Consider the following 20830-nt stretch of genomic DNA (forward strand, 5'->3'; position numbering starts at 1 on the left):
AGTCAGGAACATTTGGCCTTTGTTCGTTTTGTGTGTGTTTTCTTTATTATTTTGGTTTATTTATATTTTTTGGATTTTATAGTGATCTTCATTTTCGCTCAACTAATACAGATTTTTGTTTAGGGGCCAGCTGTTGCCCGCCTCCGGGTGCAAAGTTCTCTCGCTGGGTTGACTGTTTTCTGCTCTTGGTTGGATTTTCTCTCTTTGACATATTCCCCGTGATGCAGTAAATATTGTCAAAATTAGTCAATTGATGCCGTCAATTCAATATAGATATTTTTTTCAAAAAAGGTATAATGTAATAAAAACGCAGTTCTTACTTTGGACTGTATCTGTGAATTATACATATGGAATGTCGGGAACTGTAAAACTGCAACGTTATCGAAAGGGCAACTACTGTTGGTTTCTAAAACTGTCAAGGTTCCAGAATGAAAAATAGCAACAAGCCATCTTGAAAAGTGAAGTAATGCACTCCGCCAAACATTTCTTCTTCCATAGTCAAAAGGCTAAGAAAAAAAGAAAACAGAAAAAGAACATTCACATACAGTTTATCTCTGAAATATAAATCCCTTAGTGTTCTTTCAGAAGTCTACATTTGTGACAGTACAATATGTATTTAAACTTAAGCCCTCGGCGAACTAACCAATTCAGAACATTCGCCGAGGGCTTAAATCTTCATAAAACATGACCAAGTATTGTCTAACCAATTTAGAACACATTATATTTTGAAAAAATGTTGTGTTCCAAATTAAACTAAATAGTCTGTAATTAGTTTTCAAATCAATTTTTAAACACCCCACTATTTAATCTTTGGATCTAAAAATGTTTTTGACAATAAAAGTTTCTTTCAATTAAATAAAAGTAACACATATAGTTATTTACAACTTGATAAGAGTACAATGCCATCTAAAATTGTAATCATTTATCTTCCATTTAATTACTTTGTACCCAAAAATAGAGTGATCAATGAAACCTTGTGAAGGGAAATTAAAGCAATTTGATCTATTACGTCATGAATTGATAGATTATTGATTGTTTAATGTCTAGTGACAGATATTTTATGCATGTAAACTATCCACTAGACTACCTTAGTCCTATGGGTACATACCAGGGGCAGGTCCATTCATTTTTAAAAGGGGTTCCAACCCAAAATAAAATAGGAGGGGTCCAACTGTATGTTCTTATTCAAAGCATTGATCATCCCCAAAAATAAGCGTTTTCCACCACCCTCTTTTTGGATCTGCCACTGCAAACTATATATATGTTTTTAAATGTATCATGCATAGTAAAAGATAGCTTTATACCAATAAACATACTTACACCAGAAACTATAATCTTTTCATTCTGGAGTCAATATCTTACAATGATAATAGTGAGTAGATTTACAAAACTACGTACATGTAAATGAGCTACACCTAGTCAGCCAAATCATATCAATAGACTAATTACAGGATTACTCAAGTTGTAAATATGTGCTAAATTGGATAGTGTATAGAAAAGTACACGGCCGACACTCGGCTAACCGAGAGATTGGTCGGTTAATCTATATTGAGTATGTGGCTATATGGGCGATTGGTCTGTTAATCGGGTTGGTTATACGTCTGTTAAGAGTAAAACGCACAATTTAATGTCAAACTCTATTTAATATACAGATTTTTGGCATATTATAAGAACCAAATCAAAAAAAAGAAAAGTGTCTGACAAAATGATATCTATCATAGAACATTTTCCACCTGTAAAAATATTTCGTAGTCTGCGCAGTTTTCAGTAAAACTAAAAGGCGTCGCGCAAGTATGTTTTATTATGCTTATACGCATAACAATTTTTTAATAAAAGGCGAAACAAACAATTTTAGATATCATTTAAAGGACACAAAATAGTACTTTGGTTCTAAAAAATAAATTGACATTAGTAAATATTTCATAATTGTAATATAACGTGAATAATACCACGTTTTAGTGAAAATTATGGGAATAAAGTCTGTTAATGGGTTGGACAATTGAAATTGTGTCAGTTAAGAGTTATTTAGCCACGACAATAGTTTTGCTACCTTTATATTTTCCTATTGAAAAAGTTAAGAATGAGATGTTCTTGAGTAAAAAAAAAATTGACACTGAATACGGTGCAACAGTATCCTTCTAGTAAGAGCATTTTTATTTTGACTTTCTTTGCATTTTATTGAAGGATGTGTCTATGGATTGATTGGCTGCTGGAATATGCATGCATTTATTATTAACGCTTTCAATCAGCCTTTTTTCTGTGTGTGTCTGTTCAGAGTAGCACGTTCTCAAATCCGACTGAAAGTGTCTTTCTAATACAGCATAGGGTACATATAACGTGTTGTCGTTCTCATATGCACTTGATATTTGTCACTAGACGTTAAATCCTAATTCGTCAGAATAATCCAATTGATTCTTTTCTTCTATTTCTTAATCATATGTTGTTTACAAATCATTCTAAAGAAGTACATGGAAAGGAGCGAATGCAGCTACATATAGTTATCTTAAGTTTTAACTCATTTCATTCCATTTAGTTCCTTACAGTGCAGAGGAGAACTACACATGTAAACTTCTAGCATTTGTCACCAATATGAGTACATCGCAATCCGTTACTGTTTCAACACTCAGGGGTTTCATGTCTGTATTCTTAAACAATTATTATTTGTTCTTTTTTTTTTAGCAATGCATCAGTCTCTATTATTCTTATCTATTATTCTATATTCTGCGTCTCCATCTATATTTTCGTGTATACCACGAGGATCCGGATCGGGGTGTTGTTTATTTCTGTGCTATTTAAATTGTTATGACACTTTTCTTTCCATTTTAGTTATCTTACTCATTATTCTTTCTCTATTCTTTTTATTTTAGCATCCCAATATATTTTACTTACTGATGTTGAGTTATATTACGACGTTTATCTCTGATTTATATACTGGTTACCAATGTAGATGACAAATTGGTGGCTTTCATGACAATTAAACAGAATCCACATCATATATGCGACCATTCTTGGATGAAATTAATATTACTACAATATTACACTTTTTGAAACCATTTTTATCAATTTTCAATTTCCATTGTCTAAATTGTTCATTGTTCATGTGTTGTTTCCGTATATTTTATGTTTCATTGCCCATGTGCTGTTTCCGTATATTTTAGCCGCTCGTCTTAAGCCTACCCATTTGATCCGATCAAACCCAATATAGCAATAAAATTATAGTTTATTGCCATTCATAACTCTTAACAGACCAATTAACAGACCGGGTTTTATACATCCGACCCATTAACAGACCAGATTTTAAATAAATATGGATTTATGTACCAAAATACAGATTTTCGTGTAGATTTTTCACACAATGATATAAATATGGTTAACAAACATAATGCCTGTCTTTTTTCGATGTTCAAATTAGTGCATGCAAGTAAATTCAACCAACGTGTCATTTTGTGTACTTTATGTGTGTGTAAAATGTGTATAAATTTATTGATGAGTAACCCGCCTTTTCATTTTATAGATCGTACATCGAAGCTAGAAAAATAATAATTGCATCACTGCATTCAGTACATTGAATTGTTTTGTTAGACATGAATAATTTTTATGATAACAATATATTTAAAAAGTTATACAATGAAACTTGCTGAACTTTCAATGATTTTCTCGATAACATCTGATTAACAGACTTTAAATTAGCCAACCCGATTAACAGACCAACCGCCGATATAGCCACATACTCAATATAGATTAACCGACCAATCTCTCGGTTAGCCGAGTGTCGGCCGTGAAGTATATACTATGAAAATAAGAGCTTGCGGCAAGCCCCTCGCTCTTATTTTCATAGTATATACCTTTTAATTACACCTTATGTAAGAATCCGGGGTTTTGATTGGTTAATAGCCAGTGTATTTTCACCAATTTACTGTTATCAAATGAATATCGTTCATTTTTAACGCCGCGGGGGTATTTGCTAAAAGGATAATATGCCTTTTTTACCCTCTCTACCGTGGTATTTGCCAAATAATTCCACCTTATGTAATAATGCTGTATTTTGATTGGATGAGAAACATGGTATTTTTCACCAATTTCTATATATTGAGATTTTCTTTTCTCTGCCGGGGTATTTGCCATTAGGGAATTCCATGTACCGGGGTATTTGCTAGCAAATACCATTGCAGATGGGAAATACCCTAGCAAATACCATGGCAAATGGGGAATACCATGTCTAAAAATAACCCAATGAATTATTTCTATTCTCATATGACAAATTCATGGTCATTCTAAATATATGGTTCCAGATGAAATGTTAAGGATAAAAAGTATCATTATTGAATTTGAACCGAATGACGTAAAAATTCCGGGAATGACGTCATAAATAAAACTCAACGGAAACGAATTGTCAACCGGTCACATAAAACTGGAATCCACTTGTATTACGCTTCACTGAAACTGATGAACAAAGTGTAGTAGTCCGCCGAGAACCAACTTATTATCATAAAAAGGGAGATATATATACAGTCAGTGACTGTACATAAAAAAATGATAAGAAATGATTATACGGTCAATGCAATTTGACTGCACAAATAGCACAGCTGCAGTGTATACAAAAATTATACATTCAAGTCGAAATTTCATATGATACCTGATTATAATAAACTTTCTGAGGTGGAACATTCGGTGGAATTAAACAATTATATCATGCTTACAATGCCAGGTATTTGCCAAAAATACCGGTTTCGAGGTAATCAAATTTCCCTCGCCTAACTGCTCTGGAAATTTGTACCTCTCAACCGGTATTTTTGGCAAATACCCCTTGTAAGCATGATATATTTGTATAAAATACTCTATCAGACTGGACGCTTGTAACGTCACGATCATCAATGCGTTGTAGGGGACGACCATTTGATATTCTGGGGGGGGGGGGGGGGGGGGCAGGAGGATTTTGAAAATAGATAACTCAGCCTTGATAATCACAAAAATAAATGGTTTGTTCTGTGGTAGTTTGAAAATAAATTACCTGACTTGCAATGTATAGAAAATAAATAACTCAGCAGGTCTAATCGAAAGTATGAGATGGCACCAGATTCTTCATAAATTCATCTTTTTTCCCAAAAAAAAATCGGGAAACACAAGTATAAATATTATTTAAATATACTTGAAATGTCTGAAAATTGGTTTCATTTAACTTGAAGTACATTGTCTCAGGAAACCATACCTCACCTTTATTTTAACAGGGCCGTAACTCAATGTAGGAAATTTCAAAACCAAACGCTTGTCTCCATATCAAATTGTGTTCACGGCCTTGCAAGAAGAAAGTTCTGTTTTCCCTCAGACTTATAGCCCTGATTTTTCGGGATCAATGTTTCTTATTTATTTGTCTTTTGTTCATTGATTGCCCTTCTGTATTCTGTTAGTGTTGCATTCCTTTTGTAATCTAGTAATTTTGTTATGAACTTGATCATGAGTTTAAAAAAAAAAAAACAGCAGCCACAGGCTTAACTATGTGAATTCCATTTTTGCTTTATCATGCACATTGGTCTTTTGATGTTTTCCCTAGAAACTTCAGTCTTACACTGAATTTATACATTTTGCTTTGAGACCAAAATATTGTCAAAAATTATTAAAACAAAACTTCATTTTCAGATTATGAAAGGGTCTTCCGAACACCCAGAAAGCATGATTTTGCATCATTTGTTCTATAGCTTCTTGGGCCTTCAGTGACTCCAAAACCCTTCAAAAAAATGTTTGCCTCGCTCCGCTCGGCGTAATAGGTTTGCCAAAACATTTAAAAGTGCCTAGTTATAACTAAACATAATACTATGTGTATATGCAGTTGGGAATTTAAAAGATTCATTTCTGTAGAGGGGGATGGTTAATCTAATTAAATGTTACATAATGACTTGACTATACTATATGTATTATTTATAAACAAAACATTTAAAAAATTGTATGTTTTCGAATATCAAAAATATAGTTGTGAAAATGAATAATCAGTCCCTTGCTTTAATGAAAATGAAAAATCTTGCTTCAATAGTGCAGAAAATGAATAATCTGTCCACTTAGTTTGCAAAAATAAATAACCAATCAAAAACAAAACCTCCTGCCCCCCCCCCCCCCCCCCCCCCCCCAGAATATCAAATGGTCGTCCCCTTAGTACATTAACATTCGGTGTAATTAAACAGATATATCAGTACATTAACATTCGGTGTAATTAAACAGATATATCATGTTATTGAGGGGTATTTGCGAAAAAAAACAGTCTTGAGAATGAATTTCCCTCGCCTTACGGCTCGTGAAATTTTACATTCTCTCGACTGGTATTTTTCGCAAATACCCCTCCTTAACATGATATATCTGTTCACTATACACTAACCGACACATATTTTTAGTGAAAGGAAGGACCTTTCCACTAATTAAGTGATTTGTTCAATTGGAAATCCATTGTGTACTAAACAAGTTGAGCCGTATTATTGTTTTTCATTCTCATTTATTGTTGTTGTTTTTTTTTTTTTTTTATTATTTATTTATTCTTGATGTTTTGTTGTTGATGTTTGACTCGTGTTTTGGTTGACAGTATTCATTTATGTGTGTCTTTGAAATGATTATTTAAATATGATTATAAAAGTTCTAAGTTTTCTTTAGATATACTGTCAAAATGTCTTCGTTTTCAACCAAAAGCTTGAGAATTTCCTACAGTCATAACAGTGGAGGTTTAACTACCTTTAAAACCAGGTTTCATCCAACTTTTCTATATTATAAAATGCATGTGCCAAGTCAGGAATATGACAGTTGTTGTCAATTCGTTTGATGTGCTTGAGCTTTTGATATTGGCATTTGATTAGGAACTTTCCTTTTTGATTTTTCCTCGGAGTTCAGTATTTCTGTGATTTAACTTTTTTCCTATCATATGCTTCAACCTGTCACTTGTTATACCTTTTTCAGAAAACTCTGGCAAGATTCTAAACGACAAAGAACTGTAAAGTTCAGCTTCTTTGATTCATGTAGCGAACTTGTTGCTAACAAATCGTCAATTTTGGATGATGTCACCTCCTCCATAGAATACATTACAGCATAAACATGGATAGCTGATAAACCTTCATGGAGTTCTATGGCCTCTTGTTCTGAAACGAAAAAACAAGTTGCTTTCTTTAAAAAAAAAGAAAAGCAATACATGAACCCACAACTGCTGACTGCGGTCAACAACATTAGTTGATTTTATTTGCTTTTGATTTGAACAAATTTACTGTGAATGAGATATTGATCAATATTAATGAGTTTTGTTGTCACATCATTATTGAAAATATGTAATAGTGGGTAGATTATTGCACATGTGAATGAATTTACTTAATTTTTACTTTGTGTTTCATGTACAAATTGCTGATCTATTGCAATTCCCAATTTCTGCAAACTCTAAGTGACTAAGGGAAATTGTATTGACTCTGCAACATACGTCTAATCCTCAGGTTGCTTTTTTTATGGTTAATTTATTTTGACTTTTAAAAATTGATAATGATTTAATTTGTTTCCTGGAAGTTTTTAATTATCCTGCATAATTATTTGAGGCTGTCTGTGACAATCATACACACTTTATTTGTAATGTAATCAATGAGGACATATAAGATAAATAAATGTTAAAGTTCTGGACCTCAGATTTGAATATGGTTTAGGTTATTTGTCAAAATACCTTGATATATGACTTATAATATCTACTATATAAGAATTGTTCTGTGATATACCTTCAAGAAAAAAGTAAACCAAATAAATATAGAAAAGAAGTTTGGTGTGATTTTCGATGAGATTCTTTCACAAGAGACCATATAACACAAATTAACAGCTATAAATTTTCAAACAGCCTTCATAAAAAAAAAACCATAGCCCCTACCACAGTCAGCTACAATAGGCCTTGAAATAAGAAATGTAAACAATACAAACAAAAAAAGGAACGAACTGATTATATATATATAATGTACCCAAAAAGAAACGAAAAATCAATCATGCAACACAGCAACAACCATTGAATTACAGGCAGATACTTACTGAATGTGACAGGGATATGTTTGATAAATATTGGTAACTCTATACAATTTAAATACGTGGCCAATGAAACAACAACACCAGACGAAATGAATAACCACCTGCAAAAAATAGTGACCACTTTTCACAAATAAGGCTTATAATACTGTAAACCCAAAAATTATTGTAATGCTCTTATTATTGCAAGATGTAACAGGGTTATAATCACAATTATTTATAGCATTTTTAATTTTTTTATAAGAGTTAAACAGGATTTTTCATAATGTAGCAAAATAATATTGCATTTTATTCTAAAATGATAAAATCACATTAAATGCAGTCAATAATTTCTGAATTAACAGTATGTTGGGAATAAGTTGCCTATTCATCAAAAACCAAATGTATGTATGCTTGGGAAGAAGCAATAAAACATGTTCAAGATGAATTTGCTGCTTTGTATATAAACATATACAAATCATTGCTAAATTTACCTCTTATCAACTTAGTTTAAACATATTTTATTGTCTAAATATACAATAGGATTGGATACAAGTTATAACAACTTAAGATAATCCTCTCCATATAAGTACAATATACAAAATTTCAAGATGACAGCAATTATATATTTCAGTACAATATGAAAAATATATACAATAGATATAGTATGTTTAAACAGTATAACAGTTGGATACGAGTACATTTTAAGATATAGCAATATTAATGAAAGAATCTTTTTGTATGGCGTATATAACTATGTACATTTCTGAAAAGGATTGTGTTTTGTTCAACAGTAATTTCGTCTGTTCCAAATAAAATATGTTCTATGGAGATATCAGCTAAATGTTGAATGTTTTTAAAGAGCTGGTTTCTAAAGTTTATGTAGAGTGGACATTCTAAGAAAAAATGAATCGAATCTTCTAATGGACACCCACATTCACAACTTGGGTCATTTACTAAATTAACTCTATATAAATCAGCTTTTAAAGGACTACATCTGTGTCGTAGTTTTGTATGTAGTATATTTTCCATCCTGTTTCCAATGAAATAATATTTAGGTACCAAAAATGAAATGTAATTTCTCCGGATGGTGTTTTTGAAATTTGGAGATGATTGTATGGATCTAATATCTAATGGTAATAAATTCCATGCTCGAATTGAAGAAGGGAAAAAAGATTTAGAAAATATGTCCAATCTACATCTCGGTACTCTATAGTGAGAACGGTTTCTAGTATTATAATAATTATCATCTGTATAATTCGAGATACAATCCATAAGATATTCTGGAACATTATTGCTGTGTATTTTATGAAATAAACATAATTTACGTCTATTTCTTCTAGAACTCAAAGTTTCCCATCCAGTTTCAAAAAGTAGGGATTCTATACTTGCAAATTGCGGAAGCCCAGTAATAATTCTGGCTGCCTCAAACTGCAAGCGCTCAAGTTTTTCAGAATCTCTAACACAACATCCATCCCATAGCTCGCATGCATATTCTAAAAGTTGAAGTATGTATGCAAGATATATCTTATTAAGATTGTTTCTGTTAAGAATATATTTCAATTTTCTCAGAACAAAAATTTGTTTAGTGGCACTACAGCAAATGTTATCTATATGTACTGACCACTTGCAATTATTAGAAAAAGTAACACCCAAATGTTTGTGGTCATATTCTGACTTCAATTATTGTTAGTTTCTATAAAAACATAAATACAGTTTATAGTTTCTATATATTTCTTTAACAGCTTTGAAACTAACTTAATTTTTAAAATCATATTATCTTTCTGTTTTCCGATTTAAATATATAAATATTTAAACCAAAATGTTCTCTCCCAAGACATTGATAAAATTATCAATACACTATATCACGTGGTTAAATCCTCGCGCATGTTATCCTGCCACTGAACAATGCCGTGTTATAATTGACCTAGATACACACAGTATATTCAGAGGTCACTTCAAAACAAATATAATAGCGTTGTTGTTAAAATCATATTATCTTTCTGTTTTCCGATTTAAATAAATAAAAATATTTCAACCAAAATGCTTTCTCCCAAGTCATTGATAAAATTATTAATACACTCTGAGACTACTATAACACATGTGTTATAGTAGTCTCAGATACAGACTATATTACGTAGTTAATTCTTCACGCATGTTATCCTGCCACTGAACAATGCCGTGTTATAATTGACCTAGATACACACAGAATATTCAGAGATCGCTTCAAAACAAATATAATAGCGTTGTTGTTTTATAGAAACTTTCACACCGCTTATTATCAAAACATATATGTTTAGTGAAAAGGCAAATAAGTTTATATATTCAAACTAAGTCAGATTAGCGTAGCCAAAGCATAGATTAATACCTGTATAAATAATCGACAACATTCGAGACGTTCCGAGAATTTTATTCCGACTTCCGGCCGAGAGATATCGAGTGGCCCATGGACACATCCAAAACTTACCAATATATAAGCATGAACCTGAGGGGTTCATGCAAAAAATAAATCGTTAAGTGCTTTTTCTAATAGTCTGATATGTTTGACTGACCCTCAATTCAATATATTTTAGTGGTCATGGACAGTTTAAGTATCCTTCGTTGCTTATGTCCTCATCCAAATTTAGAACTTCGTGATTATTTCATAAGTGACTAGTTCTGTATTTATGCTATCTTTATGTTTAAGTGTAAACATAGAAGGTTGACAGTTGTTCTGAGTGTTAGGAATACCATACGTTCAACTCACATACGAGAATCTTTCAGCGCCTGTTTTGGATTTGAAGGATGATTAAATACACAGTCACGTCTGGTTTGACAAGGTTAATCAACTAATGTACATAAAGATATCCTTACGATTTGTTGGCTGTATCAGATGAAACAAATAGACATTCAAGTCTGAGCTGGTAATAACCCATAAAAATAAGATGATGTGGTATGATTGCTAATAGGACACCTATGTATGTTCAAGAACGTATAACGTTAAGCAATTATTGATCATCGTACGACTTTAAATGATCAGAGAATACACAATTTACCGTGTTGTATCAAGCTATAAAACGCCGCGACGTAAAATATTTTAAACAATTCAAATGAGAATACTAACGGCCTTATAAATTTATAACAACACAACTTCAGAAAACTAAATATGATGGTTTATTTATTTGGTACTCTGCGTTCAAGTCTTGTTTGCATTAAGGCTATTTTACTGTTTGGATTTCTGAATGTTTCATGCTGTCAGCAGCAGTCATGTCTATTTCTGCAAGAAGTTAAAGCTTATATAATTAATTTTATATATATAAAAAAAAATGCATTAGATAAGAGCAATTTGGAAAGCCTATTTTGATTGCTTTAATATCGATGCTACTATAAATGCACATTTCCTATTTTTTTTTTAGATTTTTAAAACGATTTCTTTTAATCAGATGGAAACTAGAAAACGTTCGCTATTACACAGTCTATGTAGACCAAGTAGACTCAGGATTTTAAAATCAGAAAACTTTATATGAACATATTTGTCATCAGCTTTGCCTAGCTCAGGTACGTGAAGAATTGCTTTGAACTTTATATACATGTATCTTTATTCTCAAAAAACTATATACATAGGTAAAGAGAATATATTTATGTACAATATTTTCAATATAAGACAGAACAAACAAGGCCATTTATAAGACAATATTTGAAATACATTTTAGCTGTGTTGATAATCTTTATAAATTTACAAAGTTTTAACAGTTCTGATTTGTGTTTGAAAATATAATTTGCGTATATATAACAATATTTGCATTTTTGAAATAATTATGTGACATACAATGTTTCCTGTTTTCTTTAAAGTATTTACATTCTATGTTATGAAATTCATCACCAATGTCATTTTTATAACACAGACGACACTGTCTATTATATCTACTCTATTCAATAGGGAGCTTGTGATTTGTGATCCTAAATCTACACAAATCAATAGATACATGTAGTTGGTTTTGAAGAATTTCAAAATAATCTTTAAAAAGTTTATAACTAATTACAAGTGCTTTTAGTAAGTTTTCAAGCAAAGAATGCTAGAATTGTACAAACTGATCTTTAAGTCTGAGCTTGATGAATGAAACTAATTATTTGCAGTAGATAAATTCTCTAATGTTTATGTAAGAAAATGATGTCCATGAAATATTTAATTTTACAGATTTTTTAAATATACTAGAACACACCCATGATATCGCGGGTCCGTGACTGAATTAAAGTATATAGCTATGCGTAAGCCTTATTTTAGTATTGGTATTGTCATCTGATACAGTCGTGCCGATTATAAGATACACAGTTTTCCCTGCTTTCAAATCTTTCTGTTTGAACCCGTCGACCGGGAACTTTTCAATTATTGGTAATATTCAGGTCCTGGAATTGAGTATTTTTTAATCAACAGCCACTACAGCATTGTCCAATAAAGTTCAAATCTTTGATTCGCTGTTTTGCGTCATGCCCGCTAACAAATTGAAAACTATACCTAAACGCCTTAGTCCAAATTTTTAGTATTCGTATTGTTAACTTAGAAAGTTTTACTAATTAAAAAACTACAATAGGGAACAATTTGACAATGATTGAATTTAGTTGTGTCGACTTTGTGATTATGACCCGTGTATATAGTAAAATCAAATACACCATTTGGTGGTGCGCCTGTTAGATGCGGAACGTACAGATAAGGTAATGGGTAACAGGTGAATATACTTTTGGTATCGGTACCGGATTCGACCCGGAACTTGTTAATTATTGGCAATATTAATTATGTGGAAAACAAAAGGGTCTGGAGTGGTGTACTTTTTAATCTACACAATTGTCCTATATTAGCTATATATAAAGTTGAATTCTTTGATATGTCGTTTTTACCTGATGCCGGCTGATAAATTGGACCTCGTAATTTTAGTATTATTATAGATACTGAATCTTCCCATTCTCAAACTAATAAGCTACCATTCTGAAAAACGTATTTTTTCTATGATAAAAAAAATCAGTAAATTTATATTTGTATTTAACATTCTTACGGTGTCCTATATATATTTACATTTCCTTTGGTCTCTAGTAGATAATTGCCTCATTAACAATTTAATGATATCTTAATTTTTTTCTTTCATTCTAATTGAATATTTTCGTTATTTGTAGACATCAAACTCCAGTCTCATCAATTATTTTGTATACTAAATGCTAATTGGTATTAATCTATACTTCTTTATATTTTTTTTCTATTCGATAACATATTTTTTTTATGAATATTTATGATTTTTTACTCTTTCGTCTCTTAATTTACCTGGCAAATCAACTAATGACGCTATTTTCATTCTACTTGGAATAATTTTGCATACTACAAAAGCATCAGAAAACTACATGCAATTGTTCGTTTGTGTACTTCCGTTAAGCGTTCGACAAAACTAGCAGGTTTTAATTTATGAACTGCTACGATTTGGTGTTAGCTCAAAGTTTGTAACTATGGCTTGATGAGTATATTCGTCCATGAAAATACATGTTAAAACAGGTGATCTCTAATCAAATACTTTAATATAACACAGGTACAAGTCCCCAACTCGTTAGTTTGAAAAAAAAATGACAGCCGGTCATGAACTTCAGTTATATTTATCTTCCACGGTTGCCTTTCCCACTGAAACTTGTTATTTCGTCTTGTCATGTTTGTCTGTAAGAAGTCGACATAGTTAACATTGAGGGTCGGTTAAAAACAAAACTTGGCGACAAAAGAGCTGATTTAAGCCCCTAATTGTGAACTTTCCATTTCTATGTAACAACATTCCTGCAGCGCCTGCTTACGGAATAACATCACTTGATACGACATTTCTGGGCTTGTACTTCCTATCATGATTTCCTCGATAGAGGATTGCTGCTCACAAGGAAGCTATTAAACCAAGAATTCCAAATGGTGAAGTTGTAATCATCCCTTCGTACACTTTACGGACGCCACCACAAGTTGGTTGAACATTATGGAATAATCGTTTCACAAATGATATCGGATACGTTTCTTATATCATAACTACAATCCGCTTCTCTTTTCACCACGAATGTGACATACTTAATAAGACAATTAACCGGGTTTGTAATAACATGAGCAACACGACGGATGCCAACTGTGAACCCTTCTGGCGCAGATGAGATCACCCCAGTTTTTGTTGGGGTTCGTTCTGCTTAGTCTTTAGTTTTCTATGTTGTTTCTTTTGTACTATTTGTCTGTTTGTCTTTTTATTTTATCCATGGCGTTATCAGTTTACCTTCGATCTATGAGTTTGACTGTCCCTCTTGTATCTTTCGCCCCTCTTCTTCACATATTACCTACTTGGAAGGACTGCTACGAATGATTCCGACTACACAAATATCCGTATTATACATATTTTGAAGAATATTAACATCTAGATTTACGACATAAGGAGTTTAATTCGGATAGATGCATTAACTGTTTTTTTCTCATGTTCGTGGCCTGTTGTTTAGTAGTGGTATAAACTACTTATTATGTCAGCAGCCAATTTAATATGTTTTTTGTTATAACGACGTGTTTAAATCTGTGGTCACACCTTACCGGATAGCACAAACAAACGACTAAAGGATGAAAATAAAATTTGTTCGTTGACAAAATTGTTATCCGTTGGGAGTCCGTTGATGTACTGACCAAATAAAACGGACGCGTAACGAATGCATAACGGACATACACCGGATATGCAACGTACGAGAAACTGTTCTGTGTTACTGGTTTTGGTTTGTTCTTCAAAATGCCGCCAAAGGGTAGTGTCTGGCCTGAATAAGAGCTACTTGATAGTGATGACGTGCTTTTACTCTAAGATCGATTATGAATAATAAGAATGCATGTCACTCAAAAAATCTGACAAACCTACAATTGCTATTTCGCAAGCAAAATTTGCAATTGGCATTTATTCCAGATCCGTTCATCATCCGTTTTATCCGTTAAACGTCTGGTAGAAGTCCGTTGGTGAATTTGTCTACCAGACCTCCAACGGATGTAAAACAAACAAGTCACGGATTCAAAACTGAAACGAAACGGACGAGTACCGTACAAAAACGGACGCCTACCGGACGTTCAACGTTTTGAACATGCTAAAAATTTTCCACCTGATAACACAAACGGACGTCTAACAGATGAAAAATAAAAGTTGTCCGTTGACAAAATTGTTATCCATTGGGAGTCCGTTGATGTACTGACCAAATAACGAATTCATAACGGACATACACATGATATGCAACGTACGAGAAACGGAAACGTACCGGACAGAACGGATGTCGAACGTACAGCCAACGGACGAGTACCGCATAAAACGGACACGTAACTGAAGCGTACCGAATAAAACGGATGAACAAGATATATGGAAAAATTAAAGGCGACAAAAGGCAATAATAATACATGTAAATCGCATCAATATTTTCAAAAAGTTTCTGTGTAATTGGTTTTGGTTTATTCATCAAAATACCGCCAAAGAGTAGTGTCTGGCCTGAATAAGAACTGCCTGCTAGTTAAGACGTGCCCTTACTATAAGATCGATGATGAATAATAAGAATTCTGACATACCAATGATGGACTTTTCTGACGTGAAATTTTCAATTGGGATTTATTCGGCCGTTTCAGATCCGTTCATCATCCGTTTTATCCGTTATACGTCCGGAAGAAATTCGTTTCACATTCGTTCAACATCCGTTTTATCCGTTACACATCTGATAGAAGTCCGTTGGTGAATTTGTCTACCAGACCTCCAACAGACGACAAAGGACAAGTAACGGATACAAAACTGAAACGAAACGGACGCCTTCTCGACGTTCAACGAACACTTCATCCGTTGGACTTCCGTTCAAAGTTTTGAACATGCTCAACATTTATGAACGGACAGAACGGACGTCGACGGATAAAGCGTACGCTAAACAGACATGAAACGGATATGGACGGATGTCTAACGGATAAGAACGGACGTCTAAGGGACATGAACGGATTGAAAAAAAATCATCCGTTCGAGCTATCCGTTATGGTGTGACCGAGGCTTTATAAGCAAAATTATATAAGTTAATTGACATGCTTGATGACGCTTTATATTGGTATTATTTTTATTTACTATTTTTGTTTTGATAAAGAAAAACGATTTATGATAATAAGTAATCTTTGTATGAAGTACCTGTTTAAATGAATGTTGTTTGCCAAGTAAACTTTCCATGAATACTTTGGAAATGTAAATGAGTTCAAATAAATAATATATATAAACAATCATACTGGAAATCGGTTTCCATTAAGACAAATGACAAACATACATTTTTATAATGTTTAATTAAGCATTTATAAGACGTATGTGTCATGCCATTGAACACAATGTATAAATTGTCACAAAGAGATTTTCATGTTTATAAAATAAAAGTACATGAACTTACATAGTTTATTTGGTACAGTGACATGTCGAATTTCTTTGAAACTTTAAATACTACTATTAAATTGTAACTAAAATTTGATTATATGCAAATGTCATTTAAACGTGAAATAATAAATGTATAGAACGTATATTATGCGATGAAAACATTTTCACATTTAATTTGGAAAAAATAAAAAGAATATTGTCATGCTTAAGACATTTCCGTTTACCACCATGAAAATATTAGGAAATGCCTGGATTCGTTGCTGTCTATAGAATATAAAGAATAGTAATAAAAGAGCAAAGAAATAAAGGATACTGAAGGGGAACATCCTTCTTCTAGACCCTCTTATCTAGGAACAAGCGAATACAATTGACATTTAAAATTTTTGTAAATATATAAAGAATGGCTTTCAAAGATTCTATTAATGAGTTCGTGTTTATATATATATTCGGATACGTATGCAGTTATAATAAGTGACCATTTACCTTCTTAAAAAAATATTTAGAGACCTTTCCTCGTTTTTTCATGTCTACTATTATCTTGGTATTTGGAAGCTAGAGTTTTAATTGTGATTCGGAAATTATTTACAAATAACGTATTGCGAAAACCTCTAGAATTATTATAGTTAATGCATCTGTTTCAACTACATGAATCTTCTACTTTTCATTTTGAAATTTAATGACTTGTGCGTGACAGATACAACCAAATATACACAATGTAATAGTTCACTGTAAAAAAAAAAGAGACAACAACCATACCAAAAGAGCAGAAAAAAGCCACATGCCACCAATGAATCTTTATCACCGTGAGAAATCTGCGTCAAATTAAACACTTCTGTTTTCTTAATTATAGCTATAGATGTTAAACCTTTCCAATGAAAAAAAAACAGGATTTTTTCACTATAAAACATGGTGGCACGTCTACGATTATCATTAAGCTGCTAATTTGCCTAAATCAGTTGTCAGAAAGAACCGAACAGACTGACATGAACTCTTCTACTAGAAATTATATTGTGGAACGTCTTTATCTATTTATATTTCTGTTGTGTGGTTGCCTAATGAAATTTTCATTGTATTCCAAAATAACAATTACTTATCCGAAGCACCTAGGTTACCTTACAATTTGTGTGCTGTTGTTTTAAAAATATTTTGTTTATTATTGTATTTTTTTGAGTGTTTTGTATTTTTTATAGTTCCATTTAGTGTGCCAAAAATATGAAAACTTGACGTTCGTGACCAAACTCCGGACAGTGATCGTTTCCGTTCCGGAACGGTTTTCCTTTACTCCCATCAATGTAGAGTAGTATTCGGGCCCGTATGCGGATCGGAACTGGAACTGCCGGGGAGTTTGGTTCGTGACGTCACATACCAAACAATGACGTCATTCAATAAATTGCGTCACGCACGAATGACCGTTCTATTGGACCTATTTTGAGGAAAATTTTTCTTAAGCGAAAAAAAAAACAAAACTGACTTCATGTAAAAAAAAAAAGTAGGGGTGTGATATGGATTAAACAGCAGGCTATTTATCAAATATGCAAAACTACTGTATTTACTACTAAACATATGATCAATATATATATACATGCTATGACGCAATGATATAAGGAATACAAATCAAATAATTTCATTAAATTGATGACAATACTTAATCTAGCGTCGTAATACAGTACATGATATATAAGGCATATATATATATATATATATATACAACTCGTCTAAACATCAACCCAACAATGTTATCTCTTCCCTCGCCGGGATTCGAACCCATGCTACTGTGATATATATATATATATCTATATATATATATATATATATATATATATATATATATATATATATATATATATATATAGATATATATATAGATATAGATATATATATATTAAGTATTGTCATCAATTTAATGAAATTATTTGATTTGTATTCCTTATATCATTGCGTCATAGCATGTATTTGGCAGATAACATAGCCTGATGTAAACATTGCAAAAACTCAAAAAAATCCACTGAAAAAATCCCATTTATTATCTCAAATGAAAGTTTAATACCTTAAATTGTATCATCTGATAGTAAATTAAAACAGTAAAATGACCATGACTGCACTTTTGATCATTTTATACACCAGGTGAAAAAAGGGGGTCAATATTCCTTGACTCTTCAATACCTTGGATTTTTTACTTAACTCATTGTAAAAATTGTGGAAATATTTTAAATTAGTAGAACAAACAAGAAAAAAATCAACAAAACTCATCATGATATTGAAAGTTTATGTTCCATTAGTCCAAAATGAAATTTTCAAGTTTTTTCTACCAAAGTCATACATTACAGTCAGTTTAAATTGAGCTGTGAAATTTGTAATATAAGTCACATTATTCTCAGATATGATGTTTCTAAGTGGTTTGCACGCTAACAATAACAGCCGCAATGACCTGTTACAGTACAAACGGAAGAGGCGCATCAAAATAGTCCCGTTTGTTCTAACATACAATCCAGCCTTTACTAACCTTTCACGTTTGATCCGTGCCAATTGGCAAATTATTGCCAAACACCCTAAATTATCCAAGATCTTTCCCAATCCTCCTGTCTTAGCTTTTCGGAGACCACCAAGTCTGAAAGGCTAATTTGTGAGAGCTGATGTCTCCTCAAATAAAAGCTGTTCAACTGCAGAATGGTGCAAGTCATGTGGTAACAGACGATGTCTGACTTGTCAACAAATACTAAATACTCAAACATTTACTTGCCACTCGACTGGGTCTATGTACACTATATTTTGCAATGTAACTTGCAAAACCCAGAATGTTGTATACCTCCTTCAGTGTCGATGTGGCATGTAGTATGTTGGCGAGACAGAGCAACCATTCAACAAACGTATGAATGGTCATCGAAGTGACTACACTTGCAAGCCCGACCTACCCGTAAGTTGTCATTTGAGATCACCTGGGCACGCCAAAGCTGATCTCAAAAACCTTACCATCACAATCATAGACCACAACGAGGGTTGGTCGAAGGTCGACAGAGTCGGTCGGGGAAGATTTTGAATTAGAAAGTTAAGGACAGTTTCCCCAGAGGGCATGAATAAAATAACATAGAATGAGTCACTCATTTTCCTGTCATCAATTTTTTTCACATTTTTTATCCTACTTTCACTTGTTTCTGGTAACTCCGGCTTCCGCACTGGATTTACAGTTTGAATAAAAAAATTTCAAATCATACCAGTTTAAATTACAAGGCTCCATTCATTTGGGATGGATGTACAAGAACGAAGCAACGTTCAATTATTTTACCTTATTAAATAAATGGTTTCTAATTTTTCTAATCATTATTAAACTGCTATTCGTTTTGGAGGCTTAAATATGTAGTTTCTGTTGCATTTGCCCTACCTATGTCAAAAAACAACAAACCAGAGTATGCTGATAACAAAATTAATGATTCACTACACTATAATAGCTCAGTACTACGGTGAGGATGAATTTCCTGGCGTTCAATCATCATCCACACACGAACTTGTCTCAGAAAAAAATATATCTATGTACCTTAACCTAACTTTCAGGTATAGAGATGCGATTTTTTTCTGAGACAAGTGCCTTTGACCATCCACCAGAACATGCGGTCATCCGATGTTCAGTACTTCAGTAACTTTATGTGAACGTATGTTTGTCGAAAAGTATATATGTACGTCATCTGGTATCTGGTGGAGAGTTGTTTCATTGTTACTTCTTCATATTATCCCAACAAATTATGTTATAAATAAATTAATACAAAACATATAGCTTATTATTGTAACTTACTTGTTTCGTTGTCGAAGATGACACAGACAGATGACCATTTGAGATGGACAATCAGAGAAAGCATCGTCAGCATTGCAGTGCTAGTTATTTGTGAAAGTGGCTCTTGTTTTATAAAACTTCTAAACGTATTGTTTGAATGAACTACTCTGTTTGCAATAGTATCTGTTGTACAAACTAAGCACTGTTCTTTGTAAATAAATTGTCCATAAGGTTTTGGACAATGAGGTTTATCTGTCAATACACCACCTCCTCTTGTCCAATTACATTTCTCAAAATATTCCATATCCCAGTCAAGATGTTTTCGCTGTAGCGATTCAATACCGATATTTTCAAAAATACTTGTTAATGTTTCTGTCAAATATTGAGAAAATGCTGTAATGAATACATCATAAATACTACCTTTATCGATATCCTATAGCACTGTTCTATAATATCCTATTAAAAATACCTTTCTATTTTAATTACGTAGTTCCATTAGTATTGAGAATTTCTGGTAACTTTAAGTTTTATTATCATGTGAAAATATAGCGAGAAAAAATTCAATTATTCATCTTTTTGTCAGCTTTATTTTTCATTAAATTGAATAATAAATTATTAGCTGTAACCCTCATTTAATTAAGATTCATAATTACAATGTTAAAAC

The 20830-nt window shown here is 32.4% G+C and overlaps 1 protein-coding gene across 1 annotated transcript in view; it reads right to left on the reverse strand.

Moving 5' to 3' along the window:
- Positions 1-20575, reverse strand: part of LOC143082654 (glutamate receptor U1-like) — a 35260-nt gene extending 14685 nt beyond the window's left edge. The window contains exons 1-3 of the mRNA XM_076258453.1: positions 20188-20575; positions 6928-7115; positions 321-506 (exon numbers count right to left, since the gene is read on the reverse strand). Of these exons, the coding sequence (XP_076114568.1) occupies positions 321-506; positions 6928-7115; positions 20188-20470 (657 nt within the window). The 5' untranslated portion in view covers positions 20471-20575. The remainder of the gene's footprint in view (positions 1-320; positions 507-6927; positions 7116-20187) is intronic.
- Between the last annotated feature and the right edge of the window lie 255 nt (positions 20576-20830).

The sequence above is a fragment of the Mytilus galloprovincialis genome, chromosome 7 (assembly GCF_965363235.1).
Source record: "Mytilus galloprovincialis chromosome 7, xbMytGall1.hap1.1, whole genome shotgun sequence".
NCBI lineage: Eukaryota > Metazoa > Mollusca > Bivalvia > Mytilida > Mytilidae > Mytilus > Mytilus galloprovincialis.